General features: G+C 45.2%; 1 protein-coding gene across 1 annotated transcript; it reads left to right on the top strand.

Moving 5' to 3' along the window:
- The first annotated feature begins 90 nt into the window (after nucleotides 1–90).
- Nucleotides 91–22,989, top strand: LOC121534290 (transmembrane channel-like protein 7). Its single transcript, XM_045205866.1, has 16 exons — nucleotides 91–439; nucleotides 5,211–5,448; nucleotides 7,387–7,535; nucleotides 7,924–8,058; nucleotides 8,158–8,210; nucleotides 8,514–8,653; nucleotides 9,072–9,219; nucleotides 9,637–9,804; nucleotides 11,719–11,870; nucleotides 12,019–12,088; nucleotides 12,237–12,334; nucleotides 12,693–12,879; nucleotides 12,998–13,128; nucleotides 21,707–21,862; nucleotides 22,099–22,177; nucleotides 22,500–22,989. The coding sequence occupies exons 1-16, from the start codon at nucleotides 391–393 to the stop codon at nucleotides 22,710–22,712; spliced, it is 2,166 nt and encodes a 721-aa protein (XP_045061801.1). The 5' UTR covers nucleotides 91–390; the 3' UTR covers nucleotides 22,713–22,989.
- Nucleotides 22,990–24,175: the final 1,186 nt, after the last annotated feature.

The following is a 24,175-nucleotide window of genomic DNA, read 5'->3' as shown; positions in this document are numbered from 1 at the left end:
TGTCTTCCTTCTCAATAACAGACTCAATAAAGCAACACCCATCTCTGTTTCCTGTCATGTGATTTCCTGAAACCTGTCGACAAAAGCTGCAGCTTATAGGGGAGAATGATGTATCTAAGGTAGAGGGGAGAGAGAGAGAGAGAGAGAGAGAGAGAGAGAGAGAGAGAGAGAGAGAGAGAGAGAGAGAGAGAGAGAGAGAGAGAGAGGCTGATGCGAAGCTGATATTGGATGGGGAGTGTGTGAATGTGTGTTTGAGGAGAGTTGTGATTAAATGTGTGTACAGCATTTAGTGACTGTACAGCATGTGCACATATGAGTGTGTGTGTGCGAGCATGTGTATGTAAGATCAGGAAGCGGAAACAGTAGTTACCTGGAAGACCTAGAAGAAACATGGAGGACAAAGAATGCAACAGCGTCGGCATCATGAGGCTCGTATCAGGTAAACGTGTTTCTGTGTGTGTGTGTGTGTGTGTGTGTGTGTGTGTGTGTGTGTGTGTGTGTGTGTGTGGGGCCTCTTCCATCTTCTATGTGTTATAACACACCACCTCAGTTGGTAGAACTAACTATTTAGCTTTTTAATTTCAGTTGTATGAAGACTTCATTAAAAATATATTGTGACAGTCAAGCCACTGATATATGTATTTTATGTCATTTGAATTTGAATTTATAATAAACATCTACAGTGGAACGGTTTGTTTGTTATAATCAACAGCTGAATATGCAGCTTTAAACTTTCAGTTTTCAGAGATGTGTGTGTTTGTTTGTGTGTGTGTGTTAGTGAGAGAGAGAGACCGAGAGAGAGAGAGAGAGAGAGAGAGAGAGAGAGAGAGAGAGAGAGAGAGAGAGAGAGAGAGAGAGAGAGAGAGAGAGAGAGAGAGAGAGAGAGAGAAAGCAGCTTGAATTGAAATTGAATTGAATTGAATTTAGAGAGAGAGAGAGAGAGAGAGAGAGAGAGAGAGAGAGAGAGAGAGAGAGAGAGAGAGAGAGAGAGAGAGAGAGAGAAGGCAAGAAGGGCCTTCTATGCCATCAAAAGGAACATAAAATTTGACATACCAATTAGGATCTGGCTAAATATACTTGAATCAGTTATAGTTATAATTCAATACATACAGTTATATAATATATACTGAACAAAAATATAAATGCAACACGTAAAGTGTTGGTCCCATGTTTCATGAGCTGAAATAAAAGATCACAGAAATGTGCTGAGGAGTATTTCTGTCTGTAATAATGCACTTTTGTGGGGAAAAACTCAGGGTCTTTAACTTCTCTATTTGGACCATTTCTACAGAGATTGCCCTAAAAGTAAATACTTTACCTAAGAGTATAATCATATTTCCCATTGATTGATCATGGGATACACTGGATAGGTGCAGTAATGTGTTGTTTTTCCCTTCATAGATGCTCTCCTCCCTTCTCACTCTATCTATCCCCTTCTCTCTCTACCTCTCCACCCCCCTCTCTCACTCTCCATCCCTTCATAGATGCTCTCCTCCCTTCTCACTCTATCTATCCCTCTCTCCATCCCCCCCAATAGAGGAGAGCTGTAGGTCCATCCTTCCATAGATGAATCTCTCTCCTTCCTGCTCATTCTTTTTAATTTCATGTACTTTTCACCACTTTTTCTCCCCAATTTCATGATATCCAATTGGTAGTTACAGTCTTGTCCCATCGCTGCAACTCCCATACGGACTCGGGAGAGGCGAAGGTCGAGAGCCAATGCGTCCTCCGAAACACGACCCCGCCAAGCCGCACTGCTTCTTGATACACTGCTCGCTTAACCCGGAAGCCAGCCGCACCAATGTGTCGGTGGAAACACACCGTATAACTGGCGACACGAGTCAGCGTGCAAGCACCCGGCCCACCACAAGGAGTCGCTAGAGCGCAATGGGACAAGGACATTACATTTACATTTACATTTACGTCATTTAGCAGACAAATAGGTGCATTCACCTTATAGCCAGTGGGTTAACCACTTTACTAAGTTTTTTTTATATATATATATTTTTTTGTTGTTGTTGTTATTATTCTTTTTTTTTTGGGGGGGGGTAGGAGGATTACTTTATCCTATCCCAGGTATTCCTTAAAGAGGTGGGGTTTCAAATGTCTCCGGAAGGTGGTGAGTGACTCCGCTGTCCTGGCGTCGTGAGGGAGCTTGTTCCACCATTGGGGTGCCAGAGCAGCGAACAGTTTTGACTGGGCTGAGCGGGAACTATGCTTCCGCAGAGGTAGGGAGCCAGCAGGCCAGAGGTGGATGAACGCAGTGCCCTCGTTTGGGTGTAGGGACTGATCAGAGCCTGAAGGTACGGAGGTGCCGTTCCCCTCACAGCTCCGTAGGCAAGCACCATGGTCTTGTAGCAGATGCGAGCTTCAACTGGAAGCCAGTGGAGTGTGCGGAGGAGCGGGGTGACGTGAGAGAACTTGGGAAGGTTGAACACCAGACGGGCTGCGGCATTCTGGATGAGTTGTAGGGGTTTAATGGCAGGCAGGGAGCCCAGCCAACAGCGAGTTGCAGTAATCCAGACGGGAGATGACAAGTGCCTGGATTAGGACCTGTGCCGCTTCCTGTGTAAGGCAGGGTCGTACTCTCCGAATGTTGTAGAGCATGAACCTACAGGATCGGGTCACCGCCTTGATGTTAGCGGAGAACGACAGGGTGTTGTCCATGGTCACGCCAAGGCTCTTCGCACTCTGGGAGGAGGACACAACGGAGTTGTCAACCGTGATGGCGAGATCATGGAACGGGCAGTCCTTCCCCGGGAGGAAGAGCAGCTCCGTCTTGCCGAGGTTCAGCTTGAGGTGGTGATCCGTCATCCATACTGATATGTCTGCCAGACATGCAGAGATGCGATTCGCCACCTGGTTATCAGAAGGGGGAAAGGAGAAGATTAGTTGTGTGTCGTCAGCGTAGCAATGATAGGAGAGGCCATGTGAGGATATGACAGAGCCAAGTGATTTGGTGTATAGCGAGAATAGGAGAGGGCCTAGAACTGAGCCCTGGGGGACACCAGTGGTGAGAGCACGTGGTGCAGAGACAGCTTCTCGCCACGCCACTTGGTAGGAGCGACCGGTCAGGTAGGACGCAATCCAAGAGTGAGCCGCGTCGGAGATGCCCAGCTCGGAGAGGGTGGAGAGGAGGATCTGATGGTTCACAGTATCAAAGTCAGCAGACAGGTCTAGAAGGACAAGAGCAGAGGAGAGAGAGTTAGATTTAGCAGTGCGGAGAGCCTCTGTGACACAGAGAAGAGCAGTCTCAGTTGAATGACCAGTCTTGAAACCTGACTGGTTTGGATCAAGAAGGTCATTCTGAGAGAGATAGCAAGAGAGTTGGCTAAAGACGGCATGCTCAATAGTTTTGGAAAGAAAAGAAAGAAGGGATACTGGTCTGTAGTTGTTGACATCAGAGGGATCGAGTGTTGGTTTTTTGAGAAGGGGTGCAACTCTCGCTCTCTTGAAGACGGAAGGGACATAGCCAGCGGTCAAGGATGAGTTGATCAGCGAGGTGAGGTAAGGGAGAAGGTCACCGGAGATGGTCTGGAGAAGAGAGGAGGGGATAGGGTCAAGCGGGCAGGTTGTTGGGCGGCCTGCCTTCACAAGTCGCAAGATTTTATCTGGAGAGAGAGGGGAGAAAGAAGTCAAAGCATAGGGTAGGGCAGTGTGAGCAGGACCAGCAGTGTCATTTGACTTAACAAACGAGGATCGGATGTCGTCAACCTTCTTTTCAAAATGGTTGACGAAGTCATCCACAGAGAGGGAGGAGGGGGGGGATTCAGCAGGGAGGAGAATGTGGCAAAGAGCTTCCTAGGGTTAGAGGCGGATGCTTGGAATTTAGAGTGGTAGAAAGTGGCCTTAGCAGCAGAAACAGATGAAGAAAATGTAGAGAGGAGGGAGTGAAAAGATGCCAGGTCTGCAGGAAGTCTAGTTTTCTTCCATTTCCGCTCAGCTGCCCGGAGCTCTGTTCTGTGAGCTCGCAATGAGTCATCAAGCCACGGAGCTGGAGGGGAGGACCGAGCCGGCCGGGAGGATAGGGGACATAGAGAGTCAAAGGATGCAGAAAGGGAGGAGAGGAGGGTTGAGGAGGCAGAATCAGGAGATTGGAGGGAGAAGGATTGAGCAGAGGGAAGAAATGATAGGATGGAAGAGGAGAGAGTAGCGGGAGAGAGAGAGCGAAGGTTGCGACGGCGCATTACCATCTGTGTAGGGGCAGAGTGAGTAGTGTTGGAGGAGAGGGAGAGAGAAAAGGATACAAAGTAGTGGTCGGAGACTTGGAGGGGAGTTGCAGTGAGATTAGTAGAAGAACAGCATCTAGTAAAGATGAGGTCAAGCGTATTGCCTGCCTTGTGAGTAGGGGGGACGGTGAGAGGGTGAGGTCAAAAGAGGAGAGGAGTGGAAAGAAGGAGGCAGAGAGAAATGAGTCAAATGTAGACGTAGGGAGGTTGAAATCCCCCAGAACTGTGAGGGGTGAGCCATCCTCAGGAAAGGAACTTATCAAGGCGTCAAGCTCATTGATGAACTCTCCAAGGGAACCTGGAGGGCGATAGATGACAAGGATATTAAGCTTAAATGGGCTAGTGACTGTGACAGCATGGAATTCAAATGAGGAGATAGACAGATGGATCAGGGGAAAAATTGAGAATGCCACCACCCCGCTGACCAGATGCTCTCGGGGTATGCGAGAACACATGGTCAGACGAGGAGAGAGCAGCAGGAGTAGCAGTGTTTTCAGTGGTAATCCATGTTTCCGTCAGCGCCAAGAAGTCGAGGGACTGGAGGGTAGCATAGGCTGGGATGAAGTCTGCCTTGTTGGCAGCAGAACGGCAGTTCCAGAGGCTGCCTGAGACCTGGAACTCCACGTGGGTCGTGCGTGCAGGGACCACCAGGTTAGAGAGGCAGCAGCCACGCGGTGTGAGGCGTTTGTGTAGCCTGTGCGGAGAGGAGAGAACAGGGATAGGCAGAGGCATAGTTGACAGGCTGCAGCAGATGGCTACAATAATGCTGGGGAGGGCATCCCGGCTGGCCAAACCCTCCAATAACCCGGACGACGCTGGGCCAATTGTGCGCCACCTCATGGGTCTCCCGGTCGAACCCAGGTCAGTAGTGAAGCCTCTAGCACTGCAATGCAGTGCCTTAGACTGCTGCGCCACTCGGCAGGCCCCTCCCGGCTCATTCCATCTCACTCTATCCATCCCTCTCTCCATTCCCCCCAATAGAGGAGAGCTGTAGCTCCACTGTGACAGACGAGTCGCGTGTCTACTACCAGACTGAGATCTTTGACCAGCTCCCCAGCTCTCTGGCCCGACGGACCCACCACCACCAGGACAGGGGGACCACGGAGACATCGCACCCAGTAGAGATGCACCCTGGCCAGGCAGGAGGAGCCAGGGACAGGGCCCCTACCCAGCCGATCAGGAGTCTGCCGGTCTGTATGCAGAGGAAGAGAGAGGCAAGGTGAGTGATAGAGAGGTTGTGTGGAGAGATCACATGAACGTACACACACACACACACACACACATAAACACACACAGGTGTCGCACACACGTGCAAATATTCACCAAACTGTTTCTAGAATAAGACAAGGGTCATGGAGGCAGTGTTGCAAGTTGCTTTACCATTCTCTGTTTCAGTGTTTATGTTATCATAGCAGGTAGAGTGAGAGATTTGGGTGTGTGTGGATATGGATGTGTGATGCAGCTGTAAAATGATACAAGATATAAGATTTTTAAAAATACTTGCTGGTAAAGAGATGTGTCATATATATATATATATATATATATATATATATATATATATATATATATATATATATATATACAGTACCAGTCAAAAGTTTGGACACACCTACTCATTCCAGGGTTTTTCTTAATTTTTTTACTATTTTCTACATTGTAGAATAATAGTGAAGACATCAAAACTATGAAATAACACATATGGTATCATGTAGTAACCAAAAAAGTGTTAAACAAATCAAAATATATTTTATATTTGAGATTCTTCGAATAGACACCCTTTGCCTTGATGACAGCTTTGCACACTCTTGGCATTCTCTCAACCAGCTTCACCTGGAATGCTTTTCCAACAGTCTTGAAGGAGTTCCCACATATGCTGAGCACTTGTTGGCTGCTTTTCCTTCACTCTGCCGTCCGACTCATCCCAAACCATCTCAATTGGGTTGAGGTAGGTAGATTGTGGAGGCCAGTCACCTGATGCAGCACTCCATCACTCTCCTTCTTGGTAAAATAGCCCTTACACAGACTGGAGGTGTGTTGGGTCATTGTCCTGTTGAAAAACAAATGATAGTCCCACTAAGCCCAAATCAGATGGGATGGCGTATCGCTGCAGAATGCTGTGGTAGCCATGCTGGTTAAGTGTCAATTCTAAATAAATCACCTACAGTGTCACCAGCAAAGCACACCCACACAATAACACCTCCTCCTCCATGCTTTACGGTGGGAACTACACATGCAGAAATAATCCGTTCACCCACAATGCGTCTCACAATGACACGCCGGTTGGAACCAAAAATCTCAAATTTGGACTCCAGACCAAAGGACACATTTCCACAGGTCTAAAGTCCATTGCTCGTGTTTCTTGGCAAAAGCAGGTCTCTTCTTCTTATTGGTGTCCTTTAGTAGTTGTTTCTTAGCAGCAATTCGACCATGAAGGCCTGATTCACACAGTCCCCTCTGAACAGTTGATGTTGAGATGTGTCTGTGACTTGAACTCTTGTGAAGCATTTATTTGGGCTGGTAACTCTAATGAATTTATCCTCTGCAGTAGAGGTAACTCTGGGTCTTCCATTCCTGTGGAGGTCCTCATGAGAGCCAGTTTCATCATAGCGCTTGATGGTTTTTGCAACTAACTTGAAGAAACATTGAAAGTTCTTGAAATGTTCCGTATTGACTGACCTTCATGTCTTAAAGTAATGATGGACTGTCGTTTCACTTTGTTTATTTGAGCTGTTCTTGACATAATATGGACTTGGTCTTTTACCAAATAGGGCTATCTTCTGTATACCCCCCTACCTTGTCACAACACAACTAATTGGCTCAAACGCATTAAGAAGGAAAGAAATTCCACAAATTAACTTTTAAGAAGGCACACCTGTTAATTGAAATGCATTCCAAGTGAGTACCTCATGAAGCTGGTTGAGAGAATGCAAAGAGTGTGCAAAGCTGTCATCAAGGCAAAGGGTGGCTATTTAAAGAATCTCAAATATAAAATATATTTGGATTTGTTTAACACTTTTTTGGTTACTACAGGATTCAATATGTGTTATTTCATAGTTTTGATGTCTTCACTATTATTATACAATGTAGAAAATAGTTAAAAAAATAAAAAAAATTGAAAAATACTTGCTGGTAAAGAGGTGTGTCATCTATCAATCAGGGACCAAAGGCACATGCAGACGCCTACTATTGGCCGATGGGAGTCATGGAAGCGGAACCAGAGCATAAACAGGAAGAGGCTCTGGGAGCAGGTCGGCAAGGCCATGTCAAGGCTTTTACCATGGAGCAGCATCCTCCACACCATTGAAGGTGAGAGAAAACAGAGTGTGTGTGTGTGTGAAGAGCAAGAGAGAGAGAGAGAGAAAAAAGGCATTCCAGTGAACATCTCACTTTTAAAAGTTAATATTCTGTTAACTCATATCCAAATAATGTTGTTGACTCATCCTATAGTCGTATTTGTGACCAAAGCATACATTGGAGAAAATAATAATATTAATTAATAAATGTGGAAACACTGGACAGTTACTTTAAGGCATGTAAATACTGAGGCACTTCATCGTCATGGCGCAACATTTTGGAGTTTTCAGACAGAAATATGTTACGTAGAACTAACATGCAACGTTGGACAGCGTTTGGCAACTGAACGTGGCCCTGCACCACCACCACCACCACCTGTCTCTCTCTCCTCCCCCTCCAGGTAGATTTGGTGTAGGTGTGAAGGCTTATTTTGTGTTCCTGAGATATCTGGTTTACCTGAACCTGCTCCAGTGTCTGGTCATAGGAGGGACCATACTCACACCAACAGCAGTCTATGACAGCGATGGTGACAGAGGTGTGTGGGGAATACATTCCTGTCATGTGCCGGATTTATGCATTGTCGTGGCAAAATGTAATATATTTAGTTGACAGTAGCTCTGTGATGTGGTTGCAGGACTTCTGAGGTTTGAGGGCAATGACTCGGTTTTGGACTTCTTCATTGGTTCGGTAAGTGTGTGTGTGTGTAGGTGTGTGTGTGTGTGTGTGTATTTGTGTTCAGCAGTGGAGGCTGCTGAGGGGAGGACGGGTCATGATATTGGCTGGAACAAAGTGAATGGAATGGCATCAAACCATGTGTTTGATGTATTTGATACCGTTCCACTAATTCCTCTCCAGCCATTACCACGAGCCCGTCCTCCCCAATTAAGGTGTCACCAACCTCCTGTGGTGTACAGTGTATGTGATTTAACCCTCCTTCTCCCTCTCTCCTCTCCCTCCTTCCTTCCCTCCCTCCCTCCCTCCCACCTCCAGGGTTTTCTAGAACGTTCTCCAATGTTCTATGGGTTCTATGCATGTAGTTCTCTGGACCTGCAGTGTCTGAACACGCCCCTCCTCTTCCTCCTCGGAACCCTCACCGTCCTCATCCTCAGTCTGGTCATGGTGGTCCGCAGGTCAGACACACACACATGTTGTTTCACTATCCTTGTGGGGAACAAACAATTGATTGCCATTCAAAATCCTATTTTCCCTAACCCCAAACTCCTAACCTAATCCTTAACCTAACCTTAACCATAAACCCCTAACCCCTAAGCCTAAAATAGCTTTGTTCCTTGTGGGGACCGGCAAAATGTACCGACTTGTCCGAATTTTTCTTGTTTTACTATCCTTGTGAGGACACACACTCACACACACACACATGCCTATTCTAATTCAATGCTTTTACACTTGTAGGGAGCAGTGAACGAGTGCACACTTCAGGGGGAAGGAGAGATTATTGGGACGCACACAAGGATACGCTGTTAAAGATGTGTCCACAGGGAGGACACAATAGTGGCTTTTTTTAACATTTTCATCACCTCTTTTAAACAGGACGGTTGTAGGCTACAAGCACACGTGGTTGCTAGGCAACCACTACAACATCCACATGAGCTACAAGGTGTTCTGTGGGTGGGACTTCTGTATCCATGATCCCGAGGCCGCCGCCCACAAACTCAGCTTCATCAGGAACGAACTGAAGGTTCGGGGTGGTAGTCTGCCTGCCCTTTTCAACTCTCTCTCTCTCTCTCACTCTCTCACTCTCTCTCTCTCTCTCTCTCTCTCTCTCTCTCTCTCTCTCTCTCTTGTCTCTCCATTATGATTGTTCTGCAGCCGTTCCTCTATCTCTGTGGACTGGCAACTCTTTAACTTCCAACACCTACAAAGGTTCTTCCTCTTCATTCTCTCTCCTTCTTTACCTTTATATTTGACACTCGTTGAACTTTCTGTTCTATTCCTTTCTCTTTGTGTCCCTCCCCTCCCCCCTCCCTCTCCTCCACCCTTCCCCTCCTTCTCCATCCCCCCTCCCTCTCCTTCTCCTCTCCCTCCCTCTCCCACCTCCTCTCCTCTCCCTCCCTCTACTCTCACCCTCCCTCTACTTCTCCCCCTCCCTCCGCAGTTGTACCTAGAAGAGGAAAGGTTCCAGCAGCGCGAGGCCAGGAGGACGTTGGGTCAGTGGGCACACCTCTACTCCCTGCGAGGGCTGCTTCACTTCCTGGTCCTGGTTCTACTGGGCGGAGCCTTCTGTCTCATCTACTATGCCACCTTGGCCTCACAGGCTGAGAGGGTGAGAAATGTGTGTGTGTGTGCATGTATTAGTTAGTTACAGTGGGGAGAACAAGTATTTGATACACTGCCGATTTTGCAGGTTTTCCTACTTACAAAGCATGTAGAGGTCTGTAATTTTTATCATAGGTACACTTCAACTGTGAGAGACGGAATCTAAAACAAAAATCCAGAAAATCACATTGTATGATTTTTAAGTAATTAATTTGCATTTTATTGCATGACATAAGTATTTGATACATCAGAAAAGCAGAACTTAATATTTGGTACAGAAACCTTTGTTTGCAATTACAGAGATCATACGTTTCCTGTAGGTCTTGACCAGGTTTGCACACACTGCAGCAGGGATTTTGGCTCACTCCTCCATGCAGACCTTCTCCAGATCCTTCAGGTTTCAGGGCTGTTGCTGGGCAATACGGACTTTCAGCTCCCTCCAAAGATGTTCTATTGGGTTCAGGTCTGGAGACTGGCTAGGCCACTCCAGGACCTTGAGATGCTTCTTACGGAGCCACTCCTTAGTTGCCCTGGCTGTGTGTTTTGGGTCGTTGTCATGCGGGAAGACCCAGCCTTGACCCATCTTCAATGCTTTTACTGAGGGAAGGAGGTTGTTGGCCTAGATCTCGCGATACATGGCCCCATCCATCCTCCCCTTAATACAGTGCAGTCGTCCTGTCCCCTTTGCAGAAAAGCATCCCCAAATAATGATGTTTCCACCTCCATGCTTCACGGTTGGGATGGTGTTCTTGGGGTTGTACTCATCCTTCTTCTTCCTCCAAACACGGCGAGTGGAGTTTAGACCAAAAAGCTCTATTTTTGTCTCATCAGACCACATGACCTTCTCCCATTCCTCCTCTGGATTATCCAGATGGTCATTGGCAAACTTCAGACGGGCCTGGACATGCGCTGACTTGAGCAGGGGGGACCTTGCGTGCGCTGCAGGATTTTAATCCATGATGGCGTAGTGTGTTACTAATGGTTTTCTTTGTGACTGTGGTCCCAGCTCTCTTCAGGTCATTGACCAGGTCCTGCCGTGTAGTTCTGGGCTGATCCCTCACCTTCCTCATGATCATTGATGCCCCACGAGGTGAGATCTTGCATGGAGCCCCAGACCGAGGGTGATTGACCGTCATCTTGAACTTCTTCCATTTTCTAATAATTGCGCCAACAGTTGTTGCCTTCTCACCAAGCTGCTTGCCTATTGTCCTGTAGCCCATCCCAGCCTTGTGCAGGTCTACAATTTTATCCCTGATGTCCTTACACAGCTCTCTGGTCTTGGCCATTGTGGAGAGGTTGGAGTCTGTTTGATTGAGTGTGTGGACAGGTGTCTTTTATACAGGTAACGAGTTCATACAGGTAATGAGTGGAGAACAGGGGGGCTTCTTAAAGAAAAACTAACAGGTCTGTGAGAGCCGGAATTCTTACTGGTTGGTAGGTGATCAAATACTTCTGTCATGCAATAAAATGCAAATTAATTACTTAAAAATCATACAATGTGATTTTCTGGATTTTTGTTTTAGATTCCGTCTCTCACAGTTGAAGTGTACCAATGATAAAAATTACAGACCTCTACATGCTTTGTAAGTAGGAAAACCTGCAAAATCGGCAGTGTATCAAATACTTGTTCTCCCCACTGTATTAATTTAGTTAGTCAATTTATCATGTTCATTATTTTGGCATCCTTTTTCCTTCTCTCCCCCTCTCCCTCCCTCCTGCTCAACTTCCCTCCCCCTCTCCCTCCCTCCCCCTCCCCATCTCTCTCCCTCCTGCTCAACTTCCCTCCCCATCTCTCTCCCTCCCCCTCCCTCCTGCTCAACTTCCCTCCCCCTCCCCGTCTCTCTCCCCCTCCCTCCCCCTCCCCGTCTCTCTCCCCGTCTCTCCCCCCCTCTCTTTCTCATGCCTGCTCCCCCTCTCTCAGAGTGTAGACTATTTGATCATCAGGGTGCTTCTCCATTACCTTCCTCCCATCGTCATCACCCTAGTCAACTTCTTCCTGCCTCACGTCTTCCGCCATATCGCTTCCTTCGAGGATCACTCCCTCACCACCCAGGTCAATGCTACCATCGTCAGGTAGGAGCAGAAATGTCCCATCTTTATTGGTACACCAATATCATCATCATCATCATCAATACATAAATATTGATAATCACTGAAGTTCTCTCTTCATCATCTTAATTCTTCAACTTCCTCCTCCTCCTCTTCCTCTTCCTGCTCCCAGGAGTATTTTCCTGAAGTTGGCCAGTCTGGGGATGTATCTCTTCTTCCTCTTCAGAAACAGAGAACAGGAAGTGAGTCATAACGACTAACCATTGTTGACAACTACAGATCATATTGACCTTTGGCACTAAATATACTTCATATACAGTAAATGGACTTCATATACAGTAAATGGACTTCATATACAGTAAATGGACTTAATACTCTGTGTGTCCTCAGTGTTGGGAGAATCAGTTTGGTAAAGAGATGTACAAGCTCTCTGTGTTCGATTTCCTCGCCTGTTTCTGCAACACCTTCTTCATCGCCTATCCTAGAAAGTAAGTTTATGTTCTGCTTTCTGAAGGAATATTTCTGATGAAAACGTATTTGGCCCAATGGAACAGAGCACTTGTAGGCTTGTGGAACCCTCGCTTTCACCTGTCCAATCATCTCAGATCAGTTCATACTGTAGTGAATTTTGTGGGTTGCCCCGACTGGGACTTGAAGCCGGGTCCAGCAACTGTCAACTCAATAACTTAGCTGTCACGTCAAGAGATCCAAACTTCTTGACAAGGTTGCCAGGTGTTGGGTTGCCAGGTGTTGGGTTGCTACAACAAGGGAGGAAGAAAGGATATGTGTTTTGGATGTTTTCTAACAGTATCCTTCATCTTATTGTCCCTCCATCCCTCCTCACAGGTGGTTGGTGGAAAGGTACCCATCGTCTTGGCTGGCGCGGTTGTCGGGGAAACAACATTTCCTGATCCCGTTCAATGTTCTAGACCTGGTGTACAGTCAGACGGTCACCTGGGTAGGACTGTTCTATTGTCCCCTGCTGCCATACATAGGGATTGTCAAACTGGTGGCCATCTTTTACATTAAGAAGGTGAGCGTTGTTGTTGTTAACATAAGTCTTTCTCTCAACATATTACTGCCTATCATCTCTCACTGTTTCATTTCTCCCTTCTGCCTTGCTCTCTCTCTCCCCCTCCTCCCCCTCCCAGTTGACAGTACTCCAGTGCTGTGTTCCGGCCCAGAGAATGTTCCGTGCCTCCAGTTCTTCAGTTCTGTTCCACTTCATGTTACTACTGGGTCTCATCATGGCAGCCATCACCCTTGGAAGTAACCTCCAACAGTAAGACCTCACTACTCTCTCCTCTCCTCTTTCACTCCTGTTTCTCTCTACTAGAATCACCCTCCACCAGTAGACCTCACTCTCTCTCTCTTTCCTCCTGTTTCTCTCTACTAGAATCACCCTCCACCAGTAGACCTCACTACTCTCTCCTCTCCTCTTTCACTCCTGTTTCTCTCTACTAGAATCACCCTCCAACAGTAAGACCTCACTACTCTCTCCTCTCCTCTTTCACTCCTGTTTCTCTCTACTAGAATCACCCTCCACCAGTAATTATGAAAGAAAATAAAAAAAAAGATCCTAAATTACTTCTCTGGTTCCTTGAATCTGATTCCTCTCAAGGTTTTGTCGTGACGTGACTTTCGTTAATCTGATGACTGTTGTTGGTGCTGTCATCTTCAGGACAGGAATACCGGCTTACTTAACGGAGGAATAAACACACATGTTCATCGTTGGTGTTTCAACCAGAACGCGGGAAAATGCCCTTTCTTTATTTTCGCACATGCGCAGTTGTACATCTCTCATAGGGCATAACTGTACCAGTGTAAGAACACAATTTATAGCATATTAGTCTATATGTTAACACCCCCACTTGCTCTTATACTGTACAAGTCGTATTCAACCTAACTATCAACACATTTAGCTTACAGTTATACATCTCACAAATGTCAGTTTACATTCCAAACATATAACCCAATAATTTTTCATTTTTGAACTTCGTTACAGGTTTAGTCAAAACATCTGCAACCATGTCTGCCGTTGGACAATATTCAATACTTATTTTGCCATCACTGAGCGCAGATCGAATGAAATGATATCTGATGTCAACATGTTTACATCTCTGACGACATACTGGGTTCTTTGACAGAGCAATTGCACCTTGGTTATCTTCAAAGATTGTTACTGGTGCATATTGGCACTCACTATCCATCTGGCCCAATAACTGTACAAGGTACAAACTTTCTTGTGTAGTAGCAGCCAGTGCCATGTACTCTGCTTCACATGTAGATAAAGCTACTGTTGGCTGCTTCTTAGACCTCCATGAAATAACAGGTCCACATTTAGTTAAACTAAAACAATACCCTGTTATGCTTCGTCTGTCACTTTGATCTGCTGCCCAATCAGCATCACTATATGCTACGAGGTTGAGTTTTTCCACCCCCTTTTTGTAACACAACTCCTGATTCATTGTCCCCTTCAAGTACCTCAACACATGTTTAGCTGTTATCCAGTGTTGCTCTTTTGGTTCTGATAGGTATTGTGACAGCTTGCTGACAATCCAACTGATATCCGGTCTTGTACATGTCATAACATATATCAAGCTGCCTATCACTTCACGATACCTTTTTGAATCAATAGGTTCACCATCACCATCAAAGTTTGTTTTTTGTTCACATGGTGTTGACCTTGTTTTACAGTCTGACATACCAAACCTTTCCAGTATCTTGGTTATGTACCTTGTTTGGCTCATCTTTATTTTCCCTTCACTTTGTGTAAAATCAATGCCTAGGAAATGTCTAAGCCTCCCAAGATTTTTCACTTAACATTTCTTTTACACTTGTGAGTGAGTCACTATCACTAGCAGCGATAATTAGATCATCGACCCAAATTATCAAAATGATCCTTTCTGTTGCAGTTTGTTTGTTGTAAACACAGTGATCAGCTGGGTTCTGTGTAAAACCATTTTCACTAAGGTGATCATGCAACATTTTGTTCCAGTTCCTTCCTGACTGTTTCAGGCCGTACAGTGACTTGTTCAGTTTGCAGACTAGTTGCTCACCTGTATCTGACCTGACTTCAAAACCCTCTGGTTGCTCCATGTACACTTCACAGTCAATAGGAGCATGTAGATATGCTGTTTTGACATCCATCTGATGTAACTCTAAGTCATACTGAGCTGCTAGCTGCATCAAACAACGTACTGATGTCATATTTGCAGTTAGAGAAAAAGTCTCCTTATAGTCTATTCCTGCCACTTGACTATATCCCTTTGCAACATATCTTGCCTTGTATGTCTCAGTCTCATCTGAATTGTTTTTGACCGCATAGACCCACCTGCCCCCCCACTGCATTTTTACCCTCTGGCAGTGTGGTCAATGTGAATGTATCATTTTCCCTAAGGGAATCCATCTCCTCCTTCATAGCAGTAGCCCAAATCTCTGATTTTGGTGAAATCATTGCTTCTTTGAAGGTTTGTGGTGCATTGCACATTACTCTGTAGCAGTAGTCAACACTAGGTGGTATCTGGTCATCACACTTCACTTTACAGTCATAGTCTTTTAAGTACTGGGGCTTCTTCCTCTCTCTGTCTGGATAGCGTGGACTCTGACTATCTGAAGTCTCCATTTGCACATCTTGTGTCTCTTCGGAATTTTGATCTGCCATCTTGGCTTTTGGCATGGGGGATTGAAATCTCTCCCCATGAAGATCATCACTCATTTCCAAATCTGTCTGAGTTTGGCGTTCGACTACACCTTTTGTAACGAACTTGACTAATCTGTTTTTAAGAACTTTTCCAGTGTCTGGGTAGTAGACTAGGTATGCTGGACTATTTTTATCATACCCGACAAAAATACCCTTTTCACATCTTGAGTCCAACTTTTTCTTGTTCTGTCTGTTGCATAGCAAACAGATCCAAATTCTTTCATCTTTGAAAGATCAGGCTTTCTCCCAGTAAACATGTAGTGTGGAGTCTGTCCTACACGCTTATTGTAACACCTATTGCGAATTACTGCAGCAGTCATTACAGCATATGTCCACAATTTCTTTGGTAGGTTGCTCTCAAGTAGCATGCATCTTGCCATTTCAAACAGTGTTCTCCAATTTCTCTCAGCGGTCCCATTTTGATGGGGTGAGTAAGGGGCTGAAGTTTCATGTCTTATGGCATTCTTACTGAGCAGTGACTGGAACTCTTTGGCTGTGTACTCTGTGCCATTATCTGACCTGACACACTTTATTTTTCCATAAGGGGCCACATCAGCAATAAACTTCTCAGTAGCTTTTACAGTATCACTTTTTGCTTTTAGGAAATACACAAAAACTGCCCCTGAATAATCATCCGTAAATGCTAGAGTATATCTGAACCCATCTTTCGCCTCTGGCTCAATAGGGCCAGCCAAATCAGTGTGCACAAGCTCAAGAGCTGCTTTTGCCTTTTCATCAGGCTCTCTGTTTCTGCTCTGAACAAATGTTCCCTGTGTGCAGATTTCACAGTTGAGGGTAGATTTGTCAATCTTACCTGTGATTTTCATTCCCTCTGTCACATTTTCTAACTTTGACACATCCTCAAAATTACAGTGGCCAAGAATTTTGTGCCATGTGTGAATATCATAGCACCCATGACATCCATCATCATTTTCATCACTTACAGTGTTAAGATAGTAAAGTCTATCGTACTCCTCGATGTCAAAAGTAGTACCGTTCTTGTGGATGAGCTTGTTACACCCCTGTCGAAAGTTGACTGAAGCTCCGTTGGCTGTCGCTGCTTTAACAGAGAAAATGTCCTGTGGAAACGACGGCACGTACAGCGCCTTCGTCAGCGTTGTTTTCACCCGACGACCCGTGTTGTCTCTCAGGTAAACCTCCGCTGCACCTCTCCTCTCCGCGACACCATTCGTTCTTGTTCCGTCAGCCAGCTCCACGGAATGTTTTTCCGGTTTGAAAGTCTCGTCAAACTCCTTAAACTTCCCGATGTCTGTGACTATATGTGACGTTGCTCCCGTATCAACCATCAGCCCTTTTTGTTTCAGTCCACGAACCTGACAGTCACTTATTTTGAATGCAAATGTGTGGCCTTCAGCATCTGTTGCTTGTTTCACATTGTCTCTTCTTTTTCGTCTGCAATTTGCGTCAGTATGAGTGGAGCGCTTGCAAAAACTACACCACTGTCTCCGTTCTCTGTGCTCTCCAGTAACGGTACATTCCCGGGCCTTGTGCCCTTTCTGGCCACAGTTGAAGCAGGTTATCTCGGTCCCTTTATCTCTTCCTCTTGGCCAGCTAACTTTAATGTTACTTGCCTTCATCGCGTTGTCGTCAGTGGAAATGGCGCTAAACTTCTCGGTGCTTTCATAGCTCCTCAACTTGGTTTTGAACTTGCCATAAGTTGTCGGCTCGTCACTCTGCGTTATGTGGATGGCAAACGGCTTAAATGATTCGGGCAAACCTTTCAGAATCATTGCAATCAACAGCCCGTCACTTAAAGTCTCTTCAGCATTCCTCAGTGCTGTAATAGCCGTCTCAGCACGAATGATATAATCCGTAACACTTTCGTCACTGGCTTTCTGAAGAGAAGTTAGCTCAGTGTAGAGGCTAATCACACGTGGCTTCCCTTTACCTGCATAATGTTCCCTCAATATCTTCAACGCTTTTCTCCCATCATCTGCTGCTTCTCTCATTATCAGGGAAAGACTTTTATCATCCAAAACCTGTATCAATTCGGCGTAGGCTTCTTCATTTTTCTCTCCGTCTTCTTCATCCACGCTCAATATGGTGGCCTTTAGCCCTAGCAAACGCAAGTGTCCCAAAAACTTTGTCTCCCATAACTCGTAGTTTTTTTCATCTCCGTCGAAACATAATCTATTCCATCGGCTTCCATGTTCCCTCCTGGGCCCATAACCTGTTGGTGCTGTCATCTTCAGGACAGGAATACCGGTTTACTTAACGGAGGAATAAACACACATGTTCATCGTTGGTGTTTCAACCAGAACGCGGGAAAATGCCCTTTCTTTATTTTCGCACATGCGCAGTTGTACATCTCTCATAGGGCATAACTGTACCAGTGTAAGAACACAATTTATAACATATTAGTCTATATGTTAACAACTGTTATTTATTCAATCAACTAACTATGTTTAATTGTAACCCGATTAAATGAATCATGTAACAATTACCTCATTAGAAATTTGGGGCACCATGGAATAAGTTGTTTATAGAGTTACCATCTCCCGAATTAAACTCTGAGAAGATATATGTTATATATCGATAACAGTCACTTATTAATCATTACCTCATATCAGTCTCATTCTGAACGTCGCAGACTTCTTGAATCCGCAAGAACCCCAGCCTTTTCTGATTATTCAGTTCTACACAAATGTATTTAATTATTTATTTACTAACTAACTAAATAATAACACAGAATACACATACACACTTACATGAGACAGAAGTCCCTAGTGGACTGAAAAGATATGACATCTTATTACACAAAGATGGAGAAGGGGGTGGGGATGGTGAGAGATAGAGAAAGGGATATTTATCGTGGATACATTCTATAACTATTCTCACTTTAATCAAGCACACGAACCACCGCCCGTTCGGGATAAGAAAATAATGAATGCATTTACGTGTTGAATACCTTCGTTCGTTGTCTATGTCGGTCAGGACAAAGCCCTCTCGGGAAGTTGTTTATGTGAGCTCACCCGGGGTGTAAGGCTCTGATTGTCCACCAGAGGTCACAATGTCCTTCTTCTTAGTTTTGGTCTTGTAGTGGCGTGTCCCACCTTGTGTCTTTAGTCAAAGTTCTAGATCTCTTTACATGCACAGCTGCAGACTGTCAATGTTTTGGTCTGGTGAGTTTTTCTTCACCTCGTGTTGAGTTTCAGAGTTTCCAACCATTTCAACGTGTAGCCATGGCTTCACGTCTGCATATGTTAATTCTTAGCAAGTCCTTTTTTATTTTTTATTTATTTATTTCACCTTTATTTAACCAGGTAAGCCAGTTGAGAACAGGTTCTCATTTACAACTGCGACCTGGCCAAGATAAAGCAAAGCAGTGCAATAAAAACAACACAGAGTTACATATGGGGTAAAAAACATAAAGTCAAAAATACAACAGAATATATATATACAGTGTGTGCAAATGTAGCAAGTTATGGAGGTAAGGCAATAAATAGGCTATAGTGCAAAATAATTACAATAGTATTAACACTGGAATGCTAGATGTGCAAGAGATTATGTGCAAATAGAGATACTGGGGTGCAAAAGAGCAAAATAAATAACAATATAGGGATGAGGTAGTTGGGTGGGCTAATTTCAGATGGGCTGTGTACAGGTGCAGTGATCGGTAAGGTGCTCTGACAACTGATGCTTAAAGTTATTGAGGGAGATAAGAGTCTCCAGCTTCAGAGATTTTTGCAATTCGTTCCAGTCATTGGCAGCAGAGAACTGGAAGGAATGACGGCCAAAGGAGGTGTTGGCTTTGGGAATGACCAGTGAGATATACCTGCTGGAGCGCAGACTACGGGTGGGTGCTGCTATGGTGACCAATGAGCTAAGATAAGGCGGGGATTTGCCTAGCAGTGATTTATAGATGGCCTGGAGCCAGTGGGTTTGACGACGAACATGTAGTGAGGACCAGCCAACAAGAGCGTACAGGTCACAGTGGTGGGTAGTGTATGGGGCTTTGGAGACAAAACGGATGGCACTGTGATAGACTACATCCAATTTGCTGAGTAGAGTGTTGGAGGCTATTTTGTAAATGACATCGCCGAAGTCAAGGATCGGTAGGATAGTCAGTTTTACGAGGGCATGTTTGGCAGCATGAGTGAAGGAGGCTTTGTTGCGAAATAGGAAGCCGATTCTAGATTTAACTTTGGATTGGAGATTCTTTATGTGAGTCTGGAAGTTGAGTTTACAGTCTAACCAGACACCTAGGTATTTGTAGTTGTCCACATACTCTAGGTCAGACCCGTCGAGAGTGGTGATTCTAGTCGGGTGGGCGGGTGCCAGCAGCGTTCGATTGAAAAGCATGCATTTAGTTTTACTAGTGTTTAAGAGCAGTTGGAGGCTACTGAAGGATTGTTGTATGGCATTGAAGCTCGTTTGGAGGTTTGTTAACACAGTGTCCAATGAAGGGCCAGATGTATACAAAATGGTGTCGTCTGCGTAGAGGTGGATCTGAGAGTCACCAGCAGCAAGAGCGACATCATTGATATACACGGAGAAAAGTGTCGGCCCAAGAATTGAACCCTGTGGCACCCCCATAGAGACTGCCATAGGTCCAGACAACAGGCCCTCCGATTTGACACACTGAACTCTATCTGAGAAGTAGTTGGTGAACCAGGCGAGGCAGTCATTTGAGAAACCAAGGCTATTTAGTCTGCCAATAAGAATGCGGTGGTTGACAGAGTCGAAAGCCTTGGCCAGGTCGATGAAGACGGCTGCACAGTACTGTCTATTATCAATCGCGGTTATAATATCGTTTAGGACCTTGAGCGTGGCTGAAGTGCACCCATGACCAGCTCGAAACCGGATTGCATAGCGGAGAAGGTACGGTGGTATTCGAAATGGTCGGTGATCTGTTTGTTAACTTGGCTTTCAAATACTTTCGAAAGGCAGGGCAGGATGGATATAGGTCTGTAGCAGTTTGGATCTAGAGTGTCACCCCCTTTGAAGAGGGGGATGACCGCGGCAGCTTTCCAATCTCTGGGGATCTCAGACGTTATGAAAGAGAGGTTGAACAGACTAGTAATAGGGGTTGCGACAATTTCGCGGCTAGTTTTAGAAAGAAAGGGTCCAGATTGTCTAGCCCAGCTGATTTGTAGGGGTCCAGATTTTGCAGCGCTTTCAAAACATCAGCTGTCTGAATTTGTGTGAAGGAGAAGCGGGGGGCATGGGCAAGTTGCAGCAGAGGGTGCAGAGTTGGTGGCCGGGGTAGTGGTAGCCAGATGGAAAGCATGGCCAGCTGTAGCAAAATGCTTGTTGAAATTCTCGATTATTGTAGATTTATCGGTGGTGATAGTGTTTCCTAGCCTCAGTGCAGTGGGCAGCTGGGAGGAAGTGCTCTTATTCTCCATGGACTTTACAGTGTCCCAAAACTTTTTGGAGTTAGTGCTACAGGATGCAAATTTCTGTTTGAAAAAGTTAGCCTTTGCTTTCCTGACTGCTTGTGTATATTGGTTCCTAACTTCCCTTTTAAGCACTCTGGTCGAAAAGGGCGGTTCCATCACACTGACACGCTCTTCTGACCTCATTCGGGCGTGGCTTAGTTAATGTGCAACGGACATGAAATGCCATTATTATCTCATTAGAAAACCAAAATCACATTCCTATCTTAACAAAAATAGTTTCATCGTTCTTCATATTGTATTAACATCATATTGGATGGAAACTTGACAGCTAGAATGTGTTTCCTTTCTAAGTTACAGTATTTGGCTCATACAGTTTTTAATAACATCACAAAATGAAAATAATAATAAATAATAATAAAGCAATATGACATGATTATTCTTTAGGTCCCCACTGACCATTCCAAACATCCGGATGTTAGAAATATTGTTCCAATGTTCACTTTTTTGGACAAAAAAGTTTTGGCGGCAAAAGTATTCTGGAGACAAAGCACGTCTTTCCCAATACTGTGGAGGAAAGGGAGAGATTCCCCTCCTGCTTAATTAAGGTGTCAAAACCGGCCCAGCCCCACTTCCTATTCTGTGGGTAAGAGGGTCTGGTTGTTGTCAGCTATTTACCAAGCTGATCTGAGGCCTTTGATCCTCACCCAGGAGAGTCATGACAGCTTCTTCCTATCCGCAAAGCACTGTACTTGTTCTCTCCTCTATTTGCCCCTTCTCTTCTTTACACCCCCCAGGTTTCCCCCCTCCCCCAGCTGTGGTCCGTTCGTGGGCAGCGCTACAGTGTTTAATGTAACAGCTGTGTGTGTGGACAGTCTGCCAGGACTGGCCCAGTCCACCCTGAGATACCTGTCCTCAGAGGCCTTCATTCTGCCTCTGATACTGGCTCAGATGTAGGTGATATAGATCATACACACACACATACACATAAACACACGTACACACACACACACCAGCCTGCCACCCAATGCTACTGGCTCAGATGTGCAGTAGGTGATGTAGAACCTGACTCCTCTCATAGATTCTGTTTCTTACAGATCATAGAAATATAATAAATAGAACATAGCACGTTCTTGTTGCCATGGATGTAAATGTTACAGATCGTATATCATGTTACCCTTTTCCCCAGTGTTGTCCTGACCACCTTTGAGTCACGGAGGAGAGCAAATGGAAAAGCCATTGAGAGACTGAAGGACATGCTGGTGATGGTAGGTTACCCACCGATACAGTATTAGTTAACCCTAACCCAGCTGCTGATAATAATAAATAATAATATGCCATTTAGCAGACACTTTTATCCAAAGCGACTTACAGTCATGTGCGCATACATGTTTACGTATGGGTGGTCCCGGGGATCGAACCCACTACCCTGGCGTTACAAGCGCCATGCTCTACCAATTGAGCTACAGAGGACCTGATGGTAGGTTTGTGTCTTCATAGTAAGAAAGTTCAAATAGTGCAATACATCTTGAGGCTTAAAACATTCATTCTCTCTCTCTCTCTCTCTCTCTTTTTGTTTCGCTCCCCCAGTGCACCTCAGATAAGCATTTTCTGCTGAAGCAGCACACTCTCTCACTCAGACGCCAGAAGAAAACCTTCAAGGCCCCCACCACTGTTTCAGGCACGAAAGAGGGCAGCCCTACCACCAAGAAGGACCCCTCAGCAGGCATCGGAGAGGACAGCCATATCACTCAACTGAAGGACCCCTCTGCACAGCCTACAGGAGATGACAGCCCATCATAGAGATAGAGGACTCTACCGAAAATTCAGTTTTAGCATGGGCAGCGCCATTCAGGACTTTCATCATTTTGAAGTAGTCAACTGTGTGGAACTTTCTATGGGTTAAGGAAGGATCACATGATTCCATCCAGGTCATCAGCCAAATAATTATACTTGTGAGGAAACATTCCATAACTGCAGGTAGCTGTAAATCGCCAACCCTGTCTTTATACCTGTTCAAACAACACACTCCAGGTGGCAGTATGCACCCTTTCAGTTTGTTTACCAACTCATAGAAGTAGTAGAAGAAGAAAATTAACTACTTCGAAAATGGAGATGGCCTCAATGGTGCTGCCCATGCTCTCACAGACGCCATATTGGGACAGATACAATGTTGTGTTCTCTAACTATCTCTATGCAGCCCATAGAGTTAGAAATAGAGCCCACCCTCTATCTTTGCGCCAAATGCACCCTCTATCCAACTCCATGGAACATACATAGCCAAATGGCACCCTATTCCATATTTAGCTCACAAAAGTAGTAGTAGATGTGACCTTTGAGCTTTTTGTCACTCCCTAACATTCAGGGTTTATTGCTTTGGGCTGTACCTACAGTGGGGAAAAAAAGTATTTAGTCAGCCACCAATTGTGCAAGTTCTCCCACTTAAAAAAATGAGAGAGGCCTTTAATTTTCATCATAGGTACACGTCAACTATGACAGACAAAATGAGAAAAAAAATCCAGAAAATCACATTGTAGGATTTTTAATGAATTTATTTGCAAATTATATGGTGGAAAATAAGTATTTGGTCAATAACAAAAGTTTCTCAATACTTTGTTATATACCCTTTGTTTGCAATGACACAGGTCAAACGTTTTCTGTAAGTCTTCACAAGGTTTTCACACACTGTTGCTGGTATTTTGGCCCATTCCTCCATGCAGATCTCCTCTAGAGCAGTGATGTTTTGGGGCTGTCGCTGGGCAACACGGACTTTCAACTCCCTCCAAAGATTTTCTATGGGGTTGAGATCTGGAGACTGGCTAGGCCACTCCAGGACCTTGAAATGCTTCTTACGAAGCCACTCCTTCGTTGCCCGGGCGGTGTGTTTGGGATCATTGTCATGCTGAAAGACCCAGCCACGTTTCATCTTCAATGCCCTTGCTGATGGAAGGAGGTTTTCACTCAAAATCTCACGATACATGGCCCCATTCATTCTTTCCTTTACACGGATCAGTCGTCCTGGTCCCTTTGCAGAAAAACAGCCCCAAAGCATGATGTTTCCACCCCCATGCTTCACAGTAGGTATGGTGTTCTTTGGATGCAACTCAGCATTCTTTGTCCTCCAAACACGACGAGTTGAGTTTTTACCAAAAAGTTATATTTTGGTTTCATCTGACCATATGACATTCTCCCAATCCTCTTCTGGATCATCCAAATGCACTCTAGCAAACTTCAGACGGGCCTGGACATATACTGGCTTAAGCAGG

This window comes from Coregonus clupeaformis, chromosome 20 (assembly GCF_020615455.1).
Source record: "Coregonus clupeaformis isolate EN_2021a chromosome 20, ASM2061545v1, whole genome shotgun sequence".
Classification (NCBI taxonomy): domain Eukaryota; kingdom Metazoa; phylum Chordata; class Actinopteri; order Salmoniformes; family Salmonidae; genus Coregonus; species Coregonus clupeaformis.
The sequence above is the reverse complement of the archived record's forward strand: the minus strand, read 5'-3'. Positions and strand labels throughout refer to the sequence as shown.

Bases quoted from the DNA above. Each gene is read 5' to 3' on its own strand.
- LOC121534290 (XM_045205866.1), top strand. From the start codon at position 391: ATGGAGGACAAAGAATGCAACAGCGTCGGCATCATGAGGCTCGTATCA. The intron at 12,880-12,997 runs GTGAGCGTTGTT...TCCCCCTCCCAG, and splicing joins CCATCTTTTACATTAAGAAG to TTGACAGTACTCCAGTGCTG. The intron at 13,129-21,706 runs GTAAGACCTCAC...TACACCCCCCAG, and splicing joins CTTGGAAGTAACCTCCAACA to GTTTCCCCCCTCCCCCAGCT.